Genomic DNA, 21,966 nt, shown 5'->3' with positions numbered 1-21,966 from the left:
GAATTTGAAAGATACTTACCTCCACATTCCTATTTACCTCATCTTTAGGGAAAATTTTACATTTCTTTTTCTTCCTCTCATCTTTTCTCTGCTTTGCTTTTTTGGTCTTTCTATAGCTCCAAGGGTCTTTAACAAATGTCTGCCCCCTGTGGTAGCCTTCTGCAGACTTCAGGGAATTCAGATATTCCCATATTTGGATGACCGTTTGATTCAAGCCACTCTCAGCAGCTCCTGTTTCAGGATCTGCACTTTGTAATTCTTCCTCTGCACAGTAAGAGGTTCACAGTCAATCTCAAAAAGTCTGTGTTCACTCCCTGTCTAGACCAAGTGTTTCTGGGTTGCAGGATTCAGACAACTCTAATGTTGGCTTGCCTCCCATCTCCAAAGGTCCTCTCTTTGACTGCTTATTTCCAGTGTGTTCTTCTTCTTCCAGTCATTCCTGCAAGGGATTTTCTCTGAGTTGTGGGGTACCTAGCATCCACCATTCCCATGAGTCCCTTTCCCAAACTCCACATGAGGATATTTCAGTGGTATCCCAGAACTCTTTGCCTTCAGCACTGCCACCCTCTGGAGTATCTGGTTCCTCTATTGCCTTGTCTCAAGCTCAAGCTGTAGTGGTAATTAAGCAAACCACCAACTCCTGGATTTCTAAGGCCATTTATTTTTGCTATTCTTTTCATGACAAGCAGCTTTACTCTTTTGTTCCCACACATTGTACCATGGCAGTGGTCCTTTTATTCACGGGGCTGGATACTAGATCCATCTTGAAAGCTACTACTTGGCCTTCTGTTCACATTTTCACCAAACATTACAAGTTGTATGTCATCTCTAGGGCCAGGGTGAATTTTGCCAGGGATATCCTTCATGGGTTTTTGGAGGGCTCTTCTGCATTCTCCGCCTCCCGTCCTTTACAGTGCCTTTTGTACTCTCCCAGGAGTAAAGACTACTGCAGTGGTGATAAGGAAAGACATAGTATAGTTGTGTAAGATCTTACTGTAAAAGTAGATGTCCTACTTCTCACTGGTGGAGTCTTCTGTCCCTCCCAACTACCCCTGCTACTTTCTGCTGTTTTCCTTCCGGACAAGGCGCTGTTTTTTAATCCTCATCTTCCTCCCTTCCTGGATGTGAGTGATTACTTTCCTAAGTGGTTGCTCTAGTTCATCTGAGGCACTTAATTTCTGAGGATTAGGTGTTCATGCATCACATATGTACCTTACGTCTTGCACACAGGACATGCGTCTGACTTAAGGTATCCAGAAGTTGTAAAGACTTTGGTATGCAGTCCAGATGTTCAGGCCATTCTCATTAGGATATCCCAGGAGTGAGTGAGAAGTAGGACATCTATTGTTATAGCAAGATCTTACAAAGCTATACTTTATCGTTCTAGTTCATGAAAAAATAGGACTATGTCGATATGTGTAAAAGTTACATACCTACATACAAATATGTACAGGATTTCTTTAACCTAACATTACACATTCTCTGTGTTTTATGAGTTTGCATAAACCCTAACAGATTAAATCATCTTTTCTCTGTCATTGCCATACTTTACAAAGAGTTGATATCACAACTCTTCGTCTGTAGCTTGTGGATACCAGAAGTGTGAAGTAAATTTTACACATGCTACAGGTGGCTTTCAACATACAGTTCTGAGATAAAAGGACACAGTTGTTGCATATTATGAGGGTAGAATCATAGCTTGACCAATGAATTTGTGACACTGGGCCTCACATAGCCACCATAGTGATTTTGGCTTTGTGGCATGTGTCAAAATCAATGGTGACCTTATAACTTTGTCTGTCCATGTGATGCATGAATGCTGCAGTGAGGCTTGATCTAGGCCAGCTCTGTCTATAATATGTATTTCAAATTGCAACTTTTCAAGCAAATAAAACTTAATGAATGGAGTGATATTGCAATAAAGTGAAGATATACATAAGTGACATGGCTTAACTCGTCTTTCCATTCCCATTCATGTCAGATAGATATGCATCTGTTGATACCCTCTAAGAAAGCCAGACTGCACCAGAAATATTCAACTAGGGATTGAAACCTCTTCTGCAACATCAGCAGAATGGTTTGGAGAGATATTGATATCTCACAGAGGATAATACTGCTCTGGAACAGACTTTCAATCCACATAAATCAAAGTTTACCCCTATCCATATTGAAGTGCACCTGGGATCTATTCATGGAAAACAGATAATTTACCCCAGGATTGCCCCCCTGCACTGCTAATGGACAGGTGCAGCTCCTAAATGCTTTATCCCATTCATGGGTCCACTTAAATTATCTATGGTATGATCCCAGTTATTCTAATAAGGGATAATTTATAATTCTCAACCATGAGGTGGATAAGGCCGATCTCAAACCAAATGGGATAGGTTAATTTGAGCACAAGGGGAAACTGGCTAGGCTTGAAATGTCCCGCAATGATAGCTAGCCTTGTACTTACATATGAATCTTTAAGAAAGTTGTATGGCTTAGTATATTTAATGAACTTTATTTCTGTTCTGTAGTGAATGTTAAGGCTACTGTGCTGTAACACCATGAAATCCATTCTAATTTTTTGTTTTTCCTTCTAGTATGCTGTTTACATCTGTTCTAAAGCGGATGTGTTTGCATATACACAATCACAAATAAAATCTACAGTAGTGAACAAAAATTCATAGATTTAAACTCTGTATGCATTATAATTTATTTTGATTTGCAAATTATATTGTTCTCAAAGCAGAAATTACGAATTGTGACTGGTCTCCTAACAAAAGTTAAGCTGTGCTGTTTTGTTTTTTTTCAGGACAGCATTTATATATCTTTATAAGTTTGCACATGGGTTGTATGTATTTTCAATAATTTTTTTTTTTACCTAGGCGCATCAACCGAAATAAATTACAGATTCTTCCAGAATTGTTGTTCCAGAGCAACCCAAAGCTTGCAAGGCTGTAAGTAATGACTGATTGGCAGATAATGCATTTGTATTTTGCACTGTGTGAATCCTAAAACTATATATCAAGATTTTCCGGTTGAGAAGTTTATCCATTTAATTGGTGTAGTTGTCTTTAAAGGTGAAGGTCGGTACACTTTGACATCCATAATTGTTTTATCTGGCAAATGATATTATAAACAAAACTTCAGTACCATTCATAAGAAATATTTTTTGCCGAAATGATAAAATTGTTCATTTTGCATTTTGTCGAATTTATTCTTCAGTGTGAAGTGTCCACTAGTTGTGTAATAAATTAGCCATAGAAAGTTTAATGTAGCTGTAGTGTATGACTGGAATTAAGGCTTTGTGTTATGGGTTTATAACAAATGCAAATTAAGAGAATGGAAGACTGCTGCCTCTGAAATCTGATTTCGAGGTTTAACAGACTTGGGTTTTGTAGAGTCTAGTTACATTAGAAAGCTATCAAAATGCAGTGTTTTGTTTCATGCAGTTACAATGATTTGGTCGTGTTTTACTTCAGTACCATTTTGCATTTTGCTAAACATACACTTGGATTCAAAAAACTGCAAAGGACTTGCATTTCTTTTTTTACTTCAAAATACTGTCTCTGTCAGTAAGAGTGAACATTAGGGTTAAAATTCTCTGAATCCTCCATTCCATCACAATTGCACAAAGATTAAATTAATTGTTGTTTATGCCAATGAAGAATATCTTGACATTTAATTTTTAAATGATGTTACTGAGTATTATTTGGTTTATGAAAATTGTTTTAGTAAAATACAGTAAGTAACACGGTTATATTGAATGTATTCATTGAGTTTCTGTAAATTATTCTGAGTGATAGTGCCTTTGGAATAGAATTTCTTGTAGCATAAAACATATTTTCTTGCTACATTCTCATAGTCTTTATTTAGATCCTGCATGTATTATTACTGCTGTGTAGTTTGCACTGCTTAATTGAAGTGACCCTCTCTACTTCATTTAATGTGTGAATGTGTTCATATTATAGGACACAAATAGCTAAATGTGGCAGCTTTGTAAATACTGAAAAAGATTTGAAAACTATGGAGAAATGGAAAGTAATAGCTAACAGTTCATTAGTGCTAGTACAGAGTATGCATATTATTAATGTAAAATTATGGTTCTCAGTGTATTTAGGATTCTGGTGTGGATAACAACAGTTGATTCCAAAGCTGCTAATGTTAATAAAAGCAGAATATTAACCTATCATCTGTAAAACTTTTAAAACCATAGCAGCTTAGCATTCTCTTAAATACTTGAAGGTAAAAAAGGAAACAGAGGGTTAGAAGTTTGCAGCATGTTGTTACTATATTGCTGTCAGGTGTCATACACAGTGACTAAGTCAGATTATAGAAATCTGTAAAGACACCAAAGTCCCTCTAACTTATACAGGTCTATCAGGTTATACAAATTAGAAGGCTTTGTCTCACAGTGCTGTACTTGTATTTAAATAATTCAGTTCCTATTTATGTTGACTTTAATTGTCACTTTTAGACTTATGATTTGTAGAAATTCCACAGAATTATCTATGGTATAATCCCATTTATTCTCTTCAAGGTTAATATACACCTATCGACCATGGGATGGGTAAGGTCAATCTGTGACCAAATGGGTTAGGTTATTTTGAGCACAAAAAGAGAATTAGGAAACTAGCTAGGTTTAAAATGGCCTAACAGGGCAGCTAGTCTAGTAGTTGCCTATGAACATATGAAAGTTATCTTACCACAAAAAACATAAAGAAGAAAAAAAATCTCCATTTAATTTAGGGAGGTGTGTACCCACACTGCTGTTTACCAGTTATAATGAGCTTGCTCTGTCTCAGCGTAATGGGAGTAATTTTTATTTTTTCCCGCCAATCAATTATTCCCATTTTTGCAAATTAATCTGAACCCAAGATTAGTACATCAGTTAGTAGATGTACAGTGGGGAGATGTAATTCTCACACTGGTGGGAACAAGTGGGTATAGCCCCAAGCCCTCTGTAAAATTACTTTTTGTAGTTTTAATGGGATGAAGTTTTTATGTTGCTATTTTATGCACAGGTGTTGCATACAAATATCTGTGTGTGTGTGTGTGTGTGTGTGTGTGTGTGTGTGTGTGTGTGTGTGTGTGTGTGTGTGTGTGTGTGTGTGTGTGTGTGTGTGTGTGTGTGCATGTGTGTGTGCATGTGTGTGTGCATGTGTGTGTGTGTGTGCATGTGTGTGTGTGTGTGTGTGTGTGTGTGTGTGTGTGTGTGTGTGTGTGTGTGTGTGTGTGTGTGTGTGTGTGTGTGTGTGTGCGTGTGTGTGTGTGTGTGTGTGTGTGTGTGTGTGTGTGTGTGTGTGTGTGTATGCACACATATAGGACTTTGACTATTTGAGCATTTACAATTTCAAACACAGCAATGGAAGATTCCACTAACTGAGAATTTTGCATTTCTTAGGTATTCATAATTGTATTACCATGCACAACAGAACTACGAGTTTTAGACCAGGAATTCCACCCCATGCATACACAAATATGATCAACACACCAAGTGTTTACTAGTGTAACTCTCATTTTCCTCTTTTCTCCCTTTAATGGATTTTCAGCATTGGATATTCATACCACCACTGCCTGTAAGTTAAATCTAACAATCCAAAAAAAATATACGGATACTTAATGGCCTCAGCTGAAAGAAAATTAAAAAATTATAAGTGAATGTTAAAAAAAATATTAATGTAAAATTATATGAAATTTTAATAGTGCTGAAATAAAAATGATGTAAAAATCTGAGAAATGTAATAGATTAGAAATTGTTGTTGCCTGTGCACATCTTTATATAATGACTTGCCTTGCTTAACAGCATCATTTCATTCAGTGTTTAGTATGCTTTGAAGTGGTGTTAAAATGAAAGCTGGTGAGAATAAAGTATGCCATATACTTGTGAATGGAAGATGCTGTATTTTGCTTCAAGGGCAAAGAGTTCGAAAGGTTTTGACTGCTGAGTAGCTGATAAGCTGTTTCTGAGTTGAAAGCAAGGCTCAGAGGAATATAAAATGATGTAATGTCTGTACATATGTCATTGTTATTTATGTAAGATATTTAATTTTCATTCTGAAATTTTATACATGCAGGATGTCGCCTGATTTTTTTCGTTCTTTTTTTTTGGGGGGGGGTGCATGTGAAGGGTAGCTTTCAAGTAACAAATTAAATTATTTTTTAGAAGTTTTACAGGCTGTCACTGTTAACTGAAACCAGCATACTTCCAAGCTTTTGTACTTATAAATGCTCTTAAAATTATCTAAAAAACACTCACTTTTATAAAAAGGCACACAAAAAGACATTAACTGACACCACTTAAATCAAGCTTTGTATTCCAACAGACTTAGCTTTCTGTTTTACATTTGTTATTTTGCTTGCTTACTTTCCACTCAAGTAATATGTGACCTCTGTGTATATATAAAAGGTTTGTTTTAGTAAAGTAAATAGTTAGAATTTTTACCTAACTACCATTCCATGAGTGTTTTCCTTCAAGTGGTAACAAATGGTCTGCATTAGCCTGGAGAACTATCCAGACTATTTTGAGTATTGAGGTAAGGCACCCTTCAAAGCTGCGCCACATGAAATATTTTGTTTTTAGAATTTAATTGTAATTTGAAGTTGGATGGCGCCTACCTCTGAAGGGTAATAGTTTAAACCCAAGCAGAGGGAAAAAGAGTTAACTTTTTCCCATTTCATCCTGGCCACCTACAGCATCGACCTTGCAGAGGCAGGGCGATAGGTGTGATGGTGACCAAGATGGATATTTCTCAGAACATAACCTTTATTTTCTGAGCTATGGCATTCTTGGAATTGGTATGTATAAATTTGGGGTGGGTGGAAGACTTGCCCCCTCACACATTGGGAAGGGGGGTTGGCTCCCTGCAAAAAAGAAGTTTAAAGGAGAAGAGCGGCCTTCAATATTCACGATTTTCCTGGGTTCCAGTCTTTTTTTTATCTAGCTGATTGGCACTCAGTATTTCGAGTGCTGACATTTCAATAGTGATCCAACAAATTCTTTTAAGAGCATTTTCTGTTGTTGTCTCTTTTTCACTATTTTTCCTAACATGATAATGTAAAGTACCATTATAAAGCATTTCCAAGATATCTTCATAGTAAAGTAGAAATACTTGAAGATGAGCAGTGCAGGGTTTGAGACCAAAAGGGATAGATTCAGTAAATAAATGCAGTAGTTGGACATATCTACGGAGAATACATTTGCATACATAATCATCCTGCTCATACTGTAAGTAGTTATTAATAGCTCTATGTAGGAATTGAAAATGAAGCAGAGATAGAAAAGAAAGAGACTGAAATTGATTGAATGATCTAGAGAGGATTAAACCCATATGTGTATGTATGTCCACATGTGGAAGTTAGGGTTATTCATTTGTTTGGCTTTTTTATTCATTTAGAAAACTATACATCTTAGTTTGGATGTCTGGTCGTTTGATTCATAGTTTCTTGAACCCAACACTTTACATGCTGCCAACCTCAAGACTTTCACTTTCTGTAAGCAGTAGACTGAGATGACTGTAACGCTCTTATAATTATCCACCTGTAAGCATAATGCATAATGGGGTCTATATTATAAGAGCGACGTTTGAAAACATTGAACAACATATGGTCGATGTCTTCAAACATCGACCTTATAAAAAGACAGTAAAAAAGAAAAGAAAAAAGTACCCTAACGGGTTTAAGCAGGAGGGCAAGCCCCCCTTCATCCCCCACCCCCCACTACTTAAATATACCAACTCTGAGATCGCACTACATTGCAGTAAATGGAAATCTCCCCTTACGGAGATTTCCATTTACACGCTCGAGATTCTGAGCGTTCGATATTCTTCTGTCGACAATGTCAGATTCGACATTGTCGGCTTACGAGAATATAATATAGACCCGCATTTTTTTTTTTTGTCTAACAGTACAAGGAAATTTTCTGCAAAACATACTTCATTATATTTGAAGAGAAGTTTTTACTGAACCTGGTTTCCCTGAATCATTCATATTTGCTTTGTGTTAACAAAAGTTGTTTTACTGCTGTTGTTGCAGTCTATTTTATCCTTTGTATTTAGTTCCTGGTTATGACACTTGTGACAAAGGCAAAATGATGTGACTGTAGAATGTAAGAAAACTAAAGATAAAATGGTGATTTATATTGGCAAAGATCTGGATGTGAATATTGATTTCTTCATAGTGGTGCATTCATTTGTGCTTGTTGTTACAGCATGTTTAATCTGGGCCAACGGCAGAATTCTTAAATAAGGAGAAAAAGGTTCTCAATATTTTGTTTTCATTACTTCATTCAGACAACTCCTGTTCAGGTTTTCTGATTGTTGTTATTTGTGTTTAGGGCCCTTTGTTTTTACTACATAGTCTTGTGGTTTACAATATTTTCTAGCAGATAACTGGTCAAAGAAATGTGTTTTGTTATAACTTGGTAAGTGTCAAGTTACTTAACTATCACTGTGAATTCTTCGTGTTCCCATCATGTTGAGTGCTAAATCATTTGGTTGTACAACACACTGTGAGCATGTACACCAAGGCTGAATATCCATATGTTATCTGAGACACGGTTATGATAGACTGGCACTTTGTGCAGGACTGCATCTCTGACCTGCATCGTCTGTTTGCTGGGATAAGCTTTCGTTCCCTTGTGATGCCGAACAAGATAAAGCAGTTAGGGAAGAATGAATGAATCTGAGATAGAGGAGGTTAAAAACTCTTCAAAGCCGCCTTTTTATTTACCTGTTAAAGTTTTCTACAAGCTGTAAAAGTATGTGTTTTAGCAAAGGGAAACAATTACTAGTGTGAGTTGTCTATTTAAAGGCATAGTGACCCACAGTCATTTGAAAAGGTTATTTGTTAACTATTTTGTATAAACAGTTCCTGAGTATGATAGTACAGCTACATTTATCAGACTTGTTCTTTAATTCCATGGTCATTTGATGACTGGATCTGCTTTTTATTGATCATTTTTACTATAAAGTTATACTGCATTATTTCAGATGAGTATATAGTATCACATTGAAACTCAGCTGCTGTTTACAAAACTTGCAGAATGAACTGATAGTCATTAATGAATCCAGATGAAAGGGAAACACAAATTATTACATTTGTCTGTGAGCTGAATTCAAGTGAGTGATATTTATGCAGTATATTGTGATTTGATTGGTGGGCCAAGTAATACCACTCCTCTAATTAGTATATTGGGCATAATCCATTTTCTGTTAACTGCCTCCTTCCTAGAATAGTCTCCCATATTTTACCTAATTAATCACCTAAACAGCATAATTATATTGACCCTTAACACAGAAGCATTCAGGAACTGATAACAGTTAACAAAACAGTGCTGGTTTGGAAATATGATACCCCGCATCCTGTAAAACCTTGGGTATCTGGAATCAAGAAACACATTGCAGTTTGACAAGCAATTTACACATTTCAGAACTAATAAATCAGATACATGCACATTACAGAAAGTGACTGCATTCAGAATGACAAAATTAAAGCAAATTTTGTAAATTAAAAGAGTAAGAATTTTTTTCAAACATGATTTTTTCTCATGGGATAGAAAATCTGATGTAGCCTCTGCATACATTATTATATATCAATTAGAGTAAAAAAACAGATAAAATAATTTCAGTTTAATTTGCTTAACATCATAGTTATGGTATTTACTATGCATATTACTGATGTGGGATGAAGAAAAAAATAAGCAGAACTGCATATCACATATGAATGAAGTATCCTATCTGTGCTCTAAGGTATCATTGCTTGGATATGAGCTGCAAATCTTCAGAGACTGGAAATACATATATATACATATATATATATATATATATATATATATATATATATATATATATATATATGTGTGTGTGTGTGTGTACATATGTGTGAATGTACGTTTGTGCACACACACACATATATATATATATGTATACAGAGAGAGAGAATATGTGTGTGTGTGTGTGTGTGTGTACATATGTGTGCATGTACGTTTGTGCACACAAACATATATATATGTATATGTATATATATATATATATATATATATATATATATATATGTATACAGAGAGAGAGAATATGTGTGTGTGCGTTTGTGTGTGTGTGTGTGTGTGTGTGTGTGAGAGAGACAGAGAGACACCATTCCATTCTGCCATCTTTTTTAAAATGTTAAATATTGCCTCTGCTTTCCGTAGTGTAGTCTGACTATCCTGAGAGCACACTCAAACAATGATTACTTAATTTTTCCTTCTGGTTCAATTACTCTGTAATTTCACATATAAAATTCTTACCATTCTCTCTTATTCCGTCTACGAAAACAGGCTGCTCTTAACCTTGATGCATAAACACAGAAAAGAGGACAATCACTACAGATTGTTATACTCACCAAAGTGCTTAGAAGTGTACCTGAATTGGTGGTATCTAATTCCTTAAAACTGCTGTTTGAATTGCTGTTTCAGAGAGGACACTATAGGGCAGACCTTTCTAAATGAGGCCGCTGCAAAGAGGGCATCCACTTGGAACTTTACTAATCTACCTCTGCACATTAAGTAAAGCACTACCCTTGTGCATTCGAGAGATATTTGACTGGGCATTTTCCAAGTTCTGCTAGGATCTTTTCCAAGTTCTCCTTGGATCTGTCTTGTGCATCTCTCCATGAGGTAGGAGATAATGATTCAGTTTAATTTTTATTTAGGTATTTGTACCCAGGCAGTTTACACATTTCTAAATCATAACAAAGTACAAACAGTAAAAACATTACTTACGATATAAAATAATGCAAATAAATACATAAAACGTTTTTCATCACAATAAAGAAATATTGACCAAATACGCAATATGATTGTGTTGTAATACACTACGTTCCAAGACATGATAGTGTTCAATAAATAAAATCTAATTAATAGATGTCAACAAACCAAAGGCTAATTCAAACAAATTATTCTTTGGTTTATACTTGACTTTGTTCTTGAAGTGGTAAGTTTCTGTTTAGGCTGAAAATCATCTGAAGACTGATTTTCTTTTGTCTACCTATGAATCTATGAATATAAGTAATGACTAATTCTTCTGTTTGCAAATGGTGGTAGTGTTGTTACCTCACAGCAAGAAGTTCTCCCGTTTGATTCTCAGCTTGGCTTGGGAGTGCCTTCTGTGTGGAGTCTGCATGTCCTCCCTGCGGTTGGGTAGCGTTCGAAAGACATGCATGCATAAATGGGCATGCCTTCATTGAAGGTTGGGTGTCGAGCTGGCACCTTGGCGTTTTGTAAAAATCTACTGCCAATCATTAGCGGACTGGAGTTCCGCTGTGGCGACCCTTACCGGGAAAAAGTCAAAAGACAAACAACAACAACTATATACATACACACATATATATATATATATATATATATATATATATATATATATATATATATATATATATATATTGTTTGAGATACTGTAAGCAGTGACCATGTAATACTGCTACTGTTCTTTATACATGAAGTCTGTCTGCTCCAAATGGTGCCCAGAAATTCCTAATCAAGGCATCTCTATAAATATTTCAGGTTCCCTTTGTTGTACTGAGAAGGTTATCCATTAACCTGAGATTCAGGAGTGGAGTATCGTTATGTGACATGCTGGGATGGAATATTGGGATGGTTAAACTATATGTTAGTATTTAATAAATAGAAATCATGTTGATGTCTAAAGGATGGTTGCCTGAGGGATAATAGGAGACCACAGTTTTGTGCACTGGGTGCATTCCTCTCACATGCTGTGACTGAGGAGCAGTGTTATGTTATTTTTCTGTCAGATTTTGTATTTTTCCTCCTAGATTTTCTTCATAAAGTTAAGACATTTATAAGGCTTTTTAAGGCAGCGTACATTATTACATTTTACATAATTAAACAAAAGCTATACAGATTTCTTATTACAACTGTGTGATCTATTATGTGAAGACCTTCTATTCTGAGAAATAAGAAAGTGGTCCTCTTTCTGACCTCCTGTTCTTATTTTTAAAAGGCGGAGCTAAATTTTCACTGCTCAGTGGTTGTGAGGTAAGCCTAGTTCCAAAGCCAAGTATGACATTTGCAGACTTCTGGTATATTTCTTCTAGCTTCAAGAAGACAGGACAGTCAAATAGCATGAAAAATTTAGCCATAGAATAGTCTGGAGTAGCGAGGAAAAGAAACCTTCTTAGCTTTTGAGGTCTGGCATAAGTTAATTTATGAAAGTACTTTGTAAATTAGCCATAGAAATGTCAAGAGTAGATGGGTGAAGAAACTTGCTTAGCTTTTGAGGTGCGCGTAAGTTAATCCATTACTGGGACCTTGTTATAGAGACTTCCTCAAGTACTTGATTGTATTTTTTTCTACTGTCATATTAGTTTGATTTTAAACAGAGAAAATAGTGTCACAGATTAGTCTTAAGCATTTTATTTTTAGCACAATGAATTCTCTCACAGACTGTAATAGTTGCTTTGGGGCATTTTGAGTATGGGAGAATTGGCATGTTGGTGTGTTGTGCAAGAGGCTTGACATCTGCAGGATACCCCCAGACAACCAGAGGGCACAATGCTCCGTTGTCTCCCTTGTCTTCAGATGGAGGTGAATGCACAGTATATTCTGTAAATGGACACCCCCTTAGGATGAGTATGCCCACCCACCTTGCTCGAGCCATTACTCAGCAGACCTAATATTTGAACTCTGATCACCTGAGCTGTAGTCAGAGCAATATCCCTGTATGTGCTAGCACAGGCAGAGTGCTCAGGAGAGACCTGTGAGACTTGCTTTTCTCTTCTAAACTCTGTGGCGGCTTCTAGCTACATTGAAACTATGGCCTTAATGTATGTAGAGTTAGCTGTGTTTCCAGCATGTGTTGCAATTTATACAAGGGTTGGATTGCACATCTGTTAGACATGCTTGCTTAATGCTGTCAAATGCCTTAGATGAGTCTAAAAATATCCTCTTACGACTCTCTCTTTATTAAATTCTTCTTCAATGAATTATATTCTAGTCAGAAATGCTATATTAACTGTGATGCCTTTGCTGAAAACTTAAGGATATTATGATCTACTATGCCAGTAGAGTTGATATAGTATTCTTTCAGGAATTATGGCTACAGTGCTCAGTATATCAAACGTCTGGAAGATTTTTGGCTCATTTGATATACCCCCCACTTAAAAAAGGCTATGTAGTTCCTTCCTTCCTTCCTTCCAGAGAACTGGAACTTTTCCCACTCTATTACTTCTGTTGAGTATAATGGTGAGAAAGCTGGTCCAACAATTTATTTATTTGTCATTTGTTAACCGGGTTAGTCCAGCTTACCTAAAAAAAGCCCATTTTCATTGGTGACCCGAGGAAAAAAGTTTCAAATATGCCAAAAGTTACATAAATTCAAAAATCTACAAATTAACTTTAACAATAACATAAATTCAAAACTGTACAAATTAGATCAACAATTGCATAAAAAGTTAATATAAGATAAATTGGTAGTTATAAAGAACAGAGACAGACGAAGTAATTTACAGAAGCTGAAATACCTATGTAAGTCGAAAGCAAAAGCATTACATTGTATTACAGAAAAGAAGCATAACAGGCAACATGGCACAAAAGCGGTTGTTATTTACATAGAATCTATGTACAATAATGCTACTGATAGCTTTTCGTTGGCCTTCTAGAGTTTATTCCATCTGTAAAGTTCTGAGATATAAGCTTTAGGGAAACGTGAAGGGGGGGTGATTAGGTTGGCTCTGCGCATAGGCAGGAGCTAGTGTTTGCAAGGAAGTTTTTCAGTCCTTTTTTGAAGCTGTTTGTGTGTTTGATATTATGGATTTTTGAGGGGGTAATATACTACAAGTTTTATGAGATTCTGGATTCAGCCGTTAGATGTTGCTGATCCTTTCCTGCATAACTTCCTAACTGTAAATATACTAAGTGTCTTTAATTGCAATCAAAGTTCTTGTCCCAGATAAAAATATGGGAATTAGTAGGGGAGATTCCAGATACACTGAGTTTATTGCCTTTTGAAAACAATTTTGTTCTAATTCAACAGATTATTTGTCAACACCATGGGGGGGGGGGGTTCTGTTATTTCCTAAAAGCATGAGACAAACAGTATTTTCCAAAGTATTCATTGACTTTGGAGAGGAAGCCCTGAAGGGTATGTTAAGTGTTAAGTGTTCTGATGCAAATAAGCTAGTTAGGCAAACAAAATGAAAAAAAGGAAGAGGTGCATACATACAGGGAGCTTTACAGGATACATACAGTTAGCTGGAAACCCCTGTCACATTACAAGGATTATCATTTTTAATGACTGACATGACATTACAATGCAAAAGTCCTGGGTCAGTTAATTGCATGAAAGAAGTATATTCAAATACTGCATTAAATAAAGGGACTGACTCAAAAAGCTGGCGGTGCATAAAATAACTGTGTCTCCTTGATTCTCTGCTCCCCATAGCCTAGCTATGTAAACAACAGCATAAAATGCTTTCCTTGCTTACGTAAGACATCATTCCCACCAATTGTGTATAGCTAGGCATACTCAGTGTACTCAAGTGAGTGTATTTTTTATGAGCAATTCACAAAAAAGTTTGGCATACAAAGGCCAAATGATATCTTTAACTGTCTAAACAAATGCCTATAACAAAGATCAGTAGAAAACTTGCTTACTGCCAAGCCCATTAATTAGAAAATAAAACTTTGTAATTGCTGTGCAGACAACAGCTGAAAAAGATCTATCGTTCATTCAGTGTCTAAGGTGTGCAGCATTTGGAGAGGTGTATATTGTGAATATGAGATAGGGTCAACACTGTAAGGCTGTGTGCACCAAATGAAAAACTTTGGCTGCACACCTACAGTACTAAAAGGAATAATCCTTTTTGTCAATACTAATTCAAACATTTTTTTATATGGGCAAGGCCACCCTTCATAATGAAATTTCTCACTGTGTTATTTTTACTATGAAGATGGCTGCAACTTATAAAAACAGCAAATAAGATCATGAAACTACATAGAAAGCACAAATCCATTTTAAAGTTGTTTTATAGAGAAAGAATAATATAGCTGCATGGAACTAATGTATACTGTGGCAGTCTGAAGTGAACAGACAAACATGAACAAATAACACAACTGTGCAACAAGCTTTAATAAATTAAAAACAAGATGTGCACATCTGAATAAACAAAGGGAAGCCTAACATAACAAATGTGCTAGAATTAAATTAAAAAGCTGTAGTGATGCAAATATTTATTTACTGGATATGCAGACATCAGAGGCCTTTGGCAGGAAGACCAGGTAAGAAAGGCCCCAGATAAACATGCAAATTCTATGCATATTCTTAATTGCAAAAAGCAGTTAAGTAATTATTTTATGTGCTTATTAATATTATTTACAAACTGCATTGTCTGCATCTGGACATCTAGCAGTACAGAAAGTTAGTTGTAGTCTCAGTGTTAATATCACACGTGTTTGATGTTGCCTGTTAGAATAGTTTGCTTAGCTGAGAGAAGCCCAGTGACAGGAGGCAAGTTACAAATAAAGGCCATCAGACTGTGCATTGTCAAAGCAAACTTTAAACCGACAAAGATAAACAGCTCAGCAGTGTTTAAAGTCATCCTGAATAACAGATGTATGAGTAAGCAGAGGGAGTTTAGAAAATTCAAGTATTAAATTCAGTGTAGATGAAGGAAAATAACACAGATTTCTAAAGTTGAATAGTGACTTTTAAATTTTAATTAAATTGAAACCCATATCTGGAGAGGAGAAGAGTAATTTACAAATATGTCCGTAAGCAGCTGTCCCTAATTATATTTCATCATACTTCAATTGGGATAACGTCAAGACAAAGAATGATAAGACCCTGTAACACAGATGATCTGGAGTCAGCAAGAGACCCTGGCACTGTAAGAGCTACAGGGAGAGGGTAGGAATGAGGGGCTAATGCGAGGTTGTGCATATTGAAAGGAGGAGAATGGGCTAGCCCAGTGCATGCTGGGATATACTGGATGGCGAGGTACACAGCATGCAGAGTGTGAGATGGGGGGGACTAAGCTGTAGCTTTCTCCTTTGATTTTGTAAGTACTTTCTACTTTATGGGCTGTGTTTAGTCATCAACGAATACTTCAGAAATATATTCTTAGTGAGGTAACATCTCTAGCATTTACTGTTTGCAGAATTAATGGCTTGAGGCTGTTTTCTGTTAAATCTTATAGTTTTGAAATGAAAACATTATATATTCTGCTAAACAGAATAAAATAATGTAGTAATAAAGGGTCTATATTATATGAATGAAAGTTCATATAATCGAACGCTGTAAACAGTGAAAATGCTTCTAACCCTTTATTGTGGGGGGCTGCACCCCCACACCCCCCACTAATTATATATACCAACTCCAAAATCACACTACAGTGAGGAAAAGGGCAAATTTCCTGATCTTCACCCTACTGCAATCTCACAAAAAACACGTAGATGAATGGCATTTTCGTATATACAGCCGTTCGATATTTTGGACTTTTGTTCTTCTAATAGGAACCTGTAATAAATTGTTCTTCCTCTGACTGCCTACTTAATCCATTTCAGGATCACAAGTTTGTCCCAGCACTCAGTGGGAAAAAAAAACACACATACTAATTCTAGCTCAGATGCAAGTCTGCCCTGGGATGCGCGCGCACACACACACACACACACACACACACACACACACACACACACACACACACACACACACACACACACACACACACACCTAGTTTAGAGGATTACCAGTTCACCTATACTATGTCTTAGGGAAGTATCAGGAAACAAACACTCAGTGCAAGTACACACAGATACAACTAGGACATGCAGAGAAGGCGGCTCAGGTGAAAACCAAGTAGAAAACCAAATGCTGTGAGATAGGATCACTAAATGGTGTAATACTTTCTATAAAAAGTGAAACTAATAGCTACTCAAATTTTAAGTTTTCTTTATCTGTAACTCTTATTATTACACTACCTAGGACTAGGAAAGGAAAAACAATTGCTGCTGTTGTAAAGATCATCTGAAAAAATAGGCCAGCATTATAAGATCACCCACTTAATTCTGCATTCCACTATTTTCAGTTTCAGAGTACTGAACTAAAAATTTGGAATTTTATGAGCCACATTAGATACCATAGCTCCTTGACAATTCTGACTATATAATACTCTGCTTAGTTTATGAATATCATGTAAGCAATGAATGATCAATACAGTTTAAGCATAAGTTTAGAAATTCTCATTTCAGTACTTAGCCATTAAATGACAGATCAAATAAGCTATTGTCTACCTCAGTAGCTATCTGCAACCGCCATTGTGAAAATATAATATAAATCACACAAACCACCAGGCTGTAAAATACAAATCACAATTGAATATAAGTCAGTCAAAGAAAAGGCAGATAAAATAAAAAGAATTAGGCTTTCAGGACTATGTCCCTTCATCATATTATTCATAGGAAGCAATGTTGGAAGAATAGTCTATCGATGTATGACAGCATGCATCCAAGACTCATTTTTAAGAACATCATTAAAGGACAGACATTGAGAATATCTAGATTATATACTGATGATATGATTTTTCAACAAGAGACAGAACAACTTCTATCACACTTCGTATCTAGGGAATACCAATCTGATGAAGTTAATCAGATCATTACCAACTATAAGATCAACAGGAGAACAAGTGCTGCCCCATGGCTCTCTGATAAAAGAGTTATTAATAGATCCACTCATGTTAGACAAGCCAAGGATGACAAATTGAGGATATTTTTGAAATACAGCAGTGACATTGGGGGTATATGTGACATCATGCATAACTGAAATATCTTGTTAATGGATGAAACAATTAGACATGCGTTGGGCAATACTGCAAAGTCTACCTTTAGAAGGAATAGAAATTTGAAAAGTATGCTTTGTACTAATTACAATTTGAAAAGAGAAGAAGCTTCTCGCTCCAACAGGATTGGGACTTTTCCCTGCAGACATTGCAAAGCATGTGCTTAGATATCAACTAGCAATATATTCTACATCCAATCAGAAATGTTATTCTCCGAGGTTATATGCTGATTGTCAAACACATAATGTGATTTATTTAGCGAAGTGTAATTCATGCATATTTTTTTATGTCAGCAAAACTAATCGCCAAGTGAAGGAAAGGATTTTACAACATTTGTCAGCTTTGAGGCTACAAACAAAACATAATGCTTTATTTCAGCATGTTAAAGAGAACAAAGGACATTCTTTGACTTTTTCAGTCCTACAGATTGTGAAAGAGAACCCAAGATGGGGTAATTTGATCAATTTTACTGAGTCATATGAGATTCAATTGATAATTGAATTTTAGGCTGACAGACACCCTGGTTTGAATGGGATGATCCTGTTTAAACCAGTTTTGAAGGGGTGTAGACTGCAACGATGGTTTTGATGGTTATGGCTATTTTAAATGGCTATTGCTTACTCACAATGTACAATCTGATGAAGGGACGTAGTCCTGAAAGCAGTTGTTGTTGTCTTTCGGCTTTTCCTGGTTGGGGTCGCCACAGCGGAACTCCGGTCCGCTAATGATTGGCAGTAGATTTTCACGAACGTCAAGGTGCCAGCTCGACGTTCAACCTTCAGCGACGGCACGCCCATTTACGCATGTCTTTCGAACGCCCACCAAACCGCTTTTGAAAGACGTGTGTAAATGGGCATGCCTTCGCTGAAGCTAATTCTTTTTATTTTATCTGCCTTTTCTTTGCCTGACTTATATTAAATTTTGATTTATATTTTACAGCCAGGTGGTTCATGTGATTTATATTATATCACTTGGCTTTTGATGTACCACACTGAACCTTTGGTGCTCCATTGTTTGTTTTTATTTTGGTGCTATTGTGAAAATATGTAGGTCTGAGAGAGTCATGGCTGTCAGTTCTGAAAATTCTTATTTTGCTTAGAAAGCTGACCCATTCTGTGTAGAAGCCAGATTAAAGATATAGTATCAGAACACATGGAAAAGTGGCACATTTGCAGAGGTAAAGGATATCATCTAAGATGCATATATGATTATGTATTTTAGGTGCATCATGTAGGCAGTTAAACGTTTTAGTAGATGTCCTTTTATATATTTACTATTTAAAGAAGAATAACTATAGGGATGTAACACTAAAGATGCAGCCCTTTGAAGCATGCTTTGTGCTTTAGTTTTGTTATAGTTTTCTTTCAAATTTCATTGCCTCCCACTTTGTGACTGTATAACCTTGTCTGCAATCACAACAGTTTTCCAAACCACTTTGTTTTTGTTTGCTTGTCAGCCTACTGATTGCCCCAACTGCATTTCTAGAGGATCTAAATCCCCACAGGCTTGCCTACATAGTCACTGTAGCGTTACTTCCCATTTTTTTCTACTTGGGGCAGTATTATTTTTAAAAATGCAGATGAATGTAACTTGTCCACAGAAATGCTTCCTGTATAAATGTAAATATGTCACATGCATATTAAGCATGATAACCTCATTTACCAAGCTGAAAAAAAAGGGTTGAGCACTCTCAATCATCAGTGTATGAAGACCTTCTTCTGTGCCTGTTCAGGGTTGGACTATATAGAGCTTGGGCTGTGATACCTGTGACCCATTAAGTAATGGCACAGATCACCTTAGTGTCTGAATATTACCAAGCATCCTTCTTAAACTCAAGCCTGCTGAATATTTTACATCACTTTGTCTTCTAATTATGATCTAGCACCAATCCTAACATTAAGCCAGTGGGACACATTTGTATCTGTCACAGTTTGACACATTATCATGGCAGGTACTGGGTACCCCTTCAGAGCCTTGAGCCTATTCTTACATCATGAAGCTGCATAATCACAAGTTATATTTCTTGCCATATCATTCCATACTGTACCATACCATATCACACCATACCATACCATACCTACCATACCACACCATACTGTGCCATACTGTACAGAACCATACAATACCATACCCACCACACTGCACTATACCATACCATACCTTCCAGATTATTTCTTCTGGAAAAGTTGGCTAGGCTTAGAAAGCCCCCCTCCCCCAGTCGTTAGTGTAGTAACAATCTATGAAGCTATGTAACATTACTTGCAAACTGAAAAGTACATTTCTGTCTCCAGTGTAAAGCATTATGAAAGCATGCATGTCCACACTCAAAGACAAACGCATTCATGACACCTACATCACACACTCATACATGCAGAGACACACACACACACACACACACACACACACACACACACACACACACACACACACACACACACACACACACAAGTGCACACATGCCTAAATAATCCATTCATAAGAATGACAATCAATGAATTGCAGAACCAACACTTATGGGATTATTTTTATATTGTATTTAGAAATTGTATATCCATTTCCATTTAGCTGCTAGCAAATTTGAAAAGTCTGTATTACTGAATCAAATAATCCTTCATGAGTATTGCTAACAATACTGTTTACTTATTCAGCAGTTTGCCATTTTTTCATCTTCTGTATATTAAGAAAGTGCTTAAAAGGAACATATCTTATTCTTGAAGCTTCCCATTTGACAATAAATGAAAAATAAATGTTCCCTTCTCAGGATAACTTTCAAAACCTGTTTCAGAAGTGGTGTGGGACTTTGCTTTTGTTTTCTTCAAATGGTAGTCATCAGGAAAAAGAAAAACGTTCATTAAAAGAAAGTTAACCTACTGAAAAGATCTTGTGATTTGTTTTGCGATTCCTCTAAATGAGCTGTTAAATTAGATTCAGTAATTATGTTCTGTTGTACCTAAGGTTGCCATGGCATTATTCTACATATAATAATGATTTAGCCGGGAAAGAGTCAATTTAGTTTCAGTGAAAGACAATAAATAATTAAGCTAAACGTTTTCAGGCTCCAAGGGGGGGCCATCAGTGTACAGAATACTTAGTTACATCAGACACGTATACCATGCACTAGTGACAACCACTAATTGTGTTTATCATTCTGGAGCCACCGTGCTGCTTCTTTGGGAATTTGTGGTCAAGGCAGGCTGTTTTAGAAAAACTGATGTGGTTGTAATTTCAGTCCTCGGCAGGGTTGTGTCTGAAGTCCCAGTTCTCTAGTGTGGCCTGTATTCATCAAAACGTCTTTCATCCCATTGTGAAAGAATATCTCCAGATTGGGGCCGTAATGGAAAGCAAATTAAAAAAAAATGAAGTAACAGAATGTATTCACATCACCAAATCATATCTTTATTGTTTTACATTGGCAGTTATTGAACTTTTTTTGTTGTGTGCCCATGTACACATTGAAAGAAAAAATGATGTGTGAGTAGTGTGCTGCAGAGTTTTACATTCCTCAGCAGATCAGCAGAAAATATTGCACATTACTTTGTCAAGTTTCTTGCAAAATTATCTGGATTTTTAGATTGCGTTCAGTGCCAGCAATATCAGATTTCATGCCTGGACTATAAGAAATTCCAATGACAGTTTACTTATTATGGTCTACAATTGATTTAGATAAAGTTACATTCAATTTAAAACAGACACCATGACACAGTCCTCAGAGAAATTTGCAGTTGCAAATCCTGAACCACTGCCATATGAACTTGCATCTTAAAGATGAGTGATGTAGTACTAATGTTGCAGTCACTAGCCTTGCTGAACAACTTATTTATTGGCATTTAATCATCACTAATTATGTCAGATAGCCAATATAATTTTAGAAGAAGTGAGGTACATTTGGAAAGGATGTACTATACATGCTCAGTCTTCAAAGCAGACTGTACTGTGGTTGATATTCCTACAGTAAAACATTGTCACATACCTATCAGTGACTCAGAAACAGTGCTTTGCAACCATCTTTAACAGAGAAACTTGGAGACCTATTGTAAAAGTAATATTTTGTGAATGTAATTGTTACATTAAGAAGACCAGATACACGTTGACAGTTTTGCAAAGAAAGACACATCCCTGCACCGCTTAGTGATGGACTTAACAGCCTGACAC

At 36.3% G+C, this 21,966-nt stretch overlaps 1 protein-coding gene across 1 annotated transcript in view; it reads left to right on the top strand.

Annotated features, from left to right (window-relative positions):
* The window catches only part of LOC122800048 (slit homolog 3 protein-like), a 2,083,326-nt gene that overhangs the window by 337,467 nt on the left and 1,723,893 nt on the right, over positions 1 to 21,966 (top strand). The window contains exon 4 of the mRNA XM_044069531.1: positions 2,871 to 2,942. Within this exon, the coding sequence (XP_043925466.1) occupies positions 2,871 to 2,942 (72 nt within the window). The remainder of the gene's footprint in view (positions 1 to 2,870; positions 2,943 to 21,966) is intronic.

This window comes from Protopterus annectens, chromosome 4.part0 (assembly GCF_019279795.1).
Source record: "Protopterus annectens isolate FY-2018-M chromosome 4.part0, PAN1.0, whole genome shotgun sequence".
In the NCBI taxonomy this organism is placed as follows: domain Eukaryota; kingdom Metazoa; phylum Chordata; order Ceratodontiformes; family Protopteridae; genus Protopterus; species Protopterus annectens.
The sequence above is the reverse complement of the archived record's forward strand: the minus strand, read 5'-3'. Positions and strand labels throughout refer to the sequence as shown.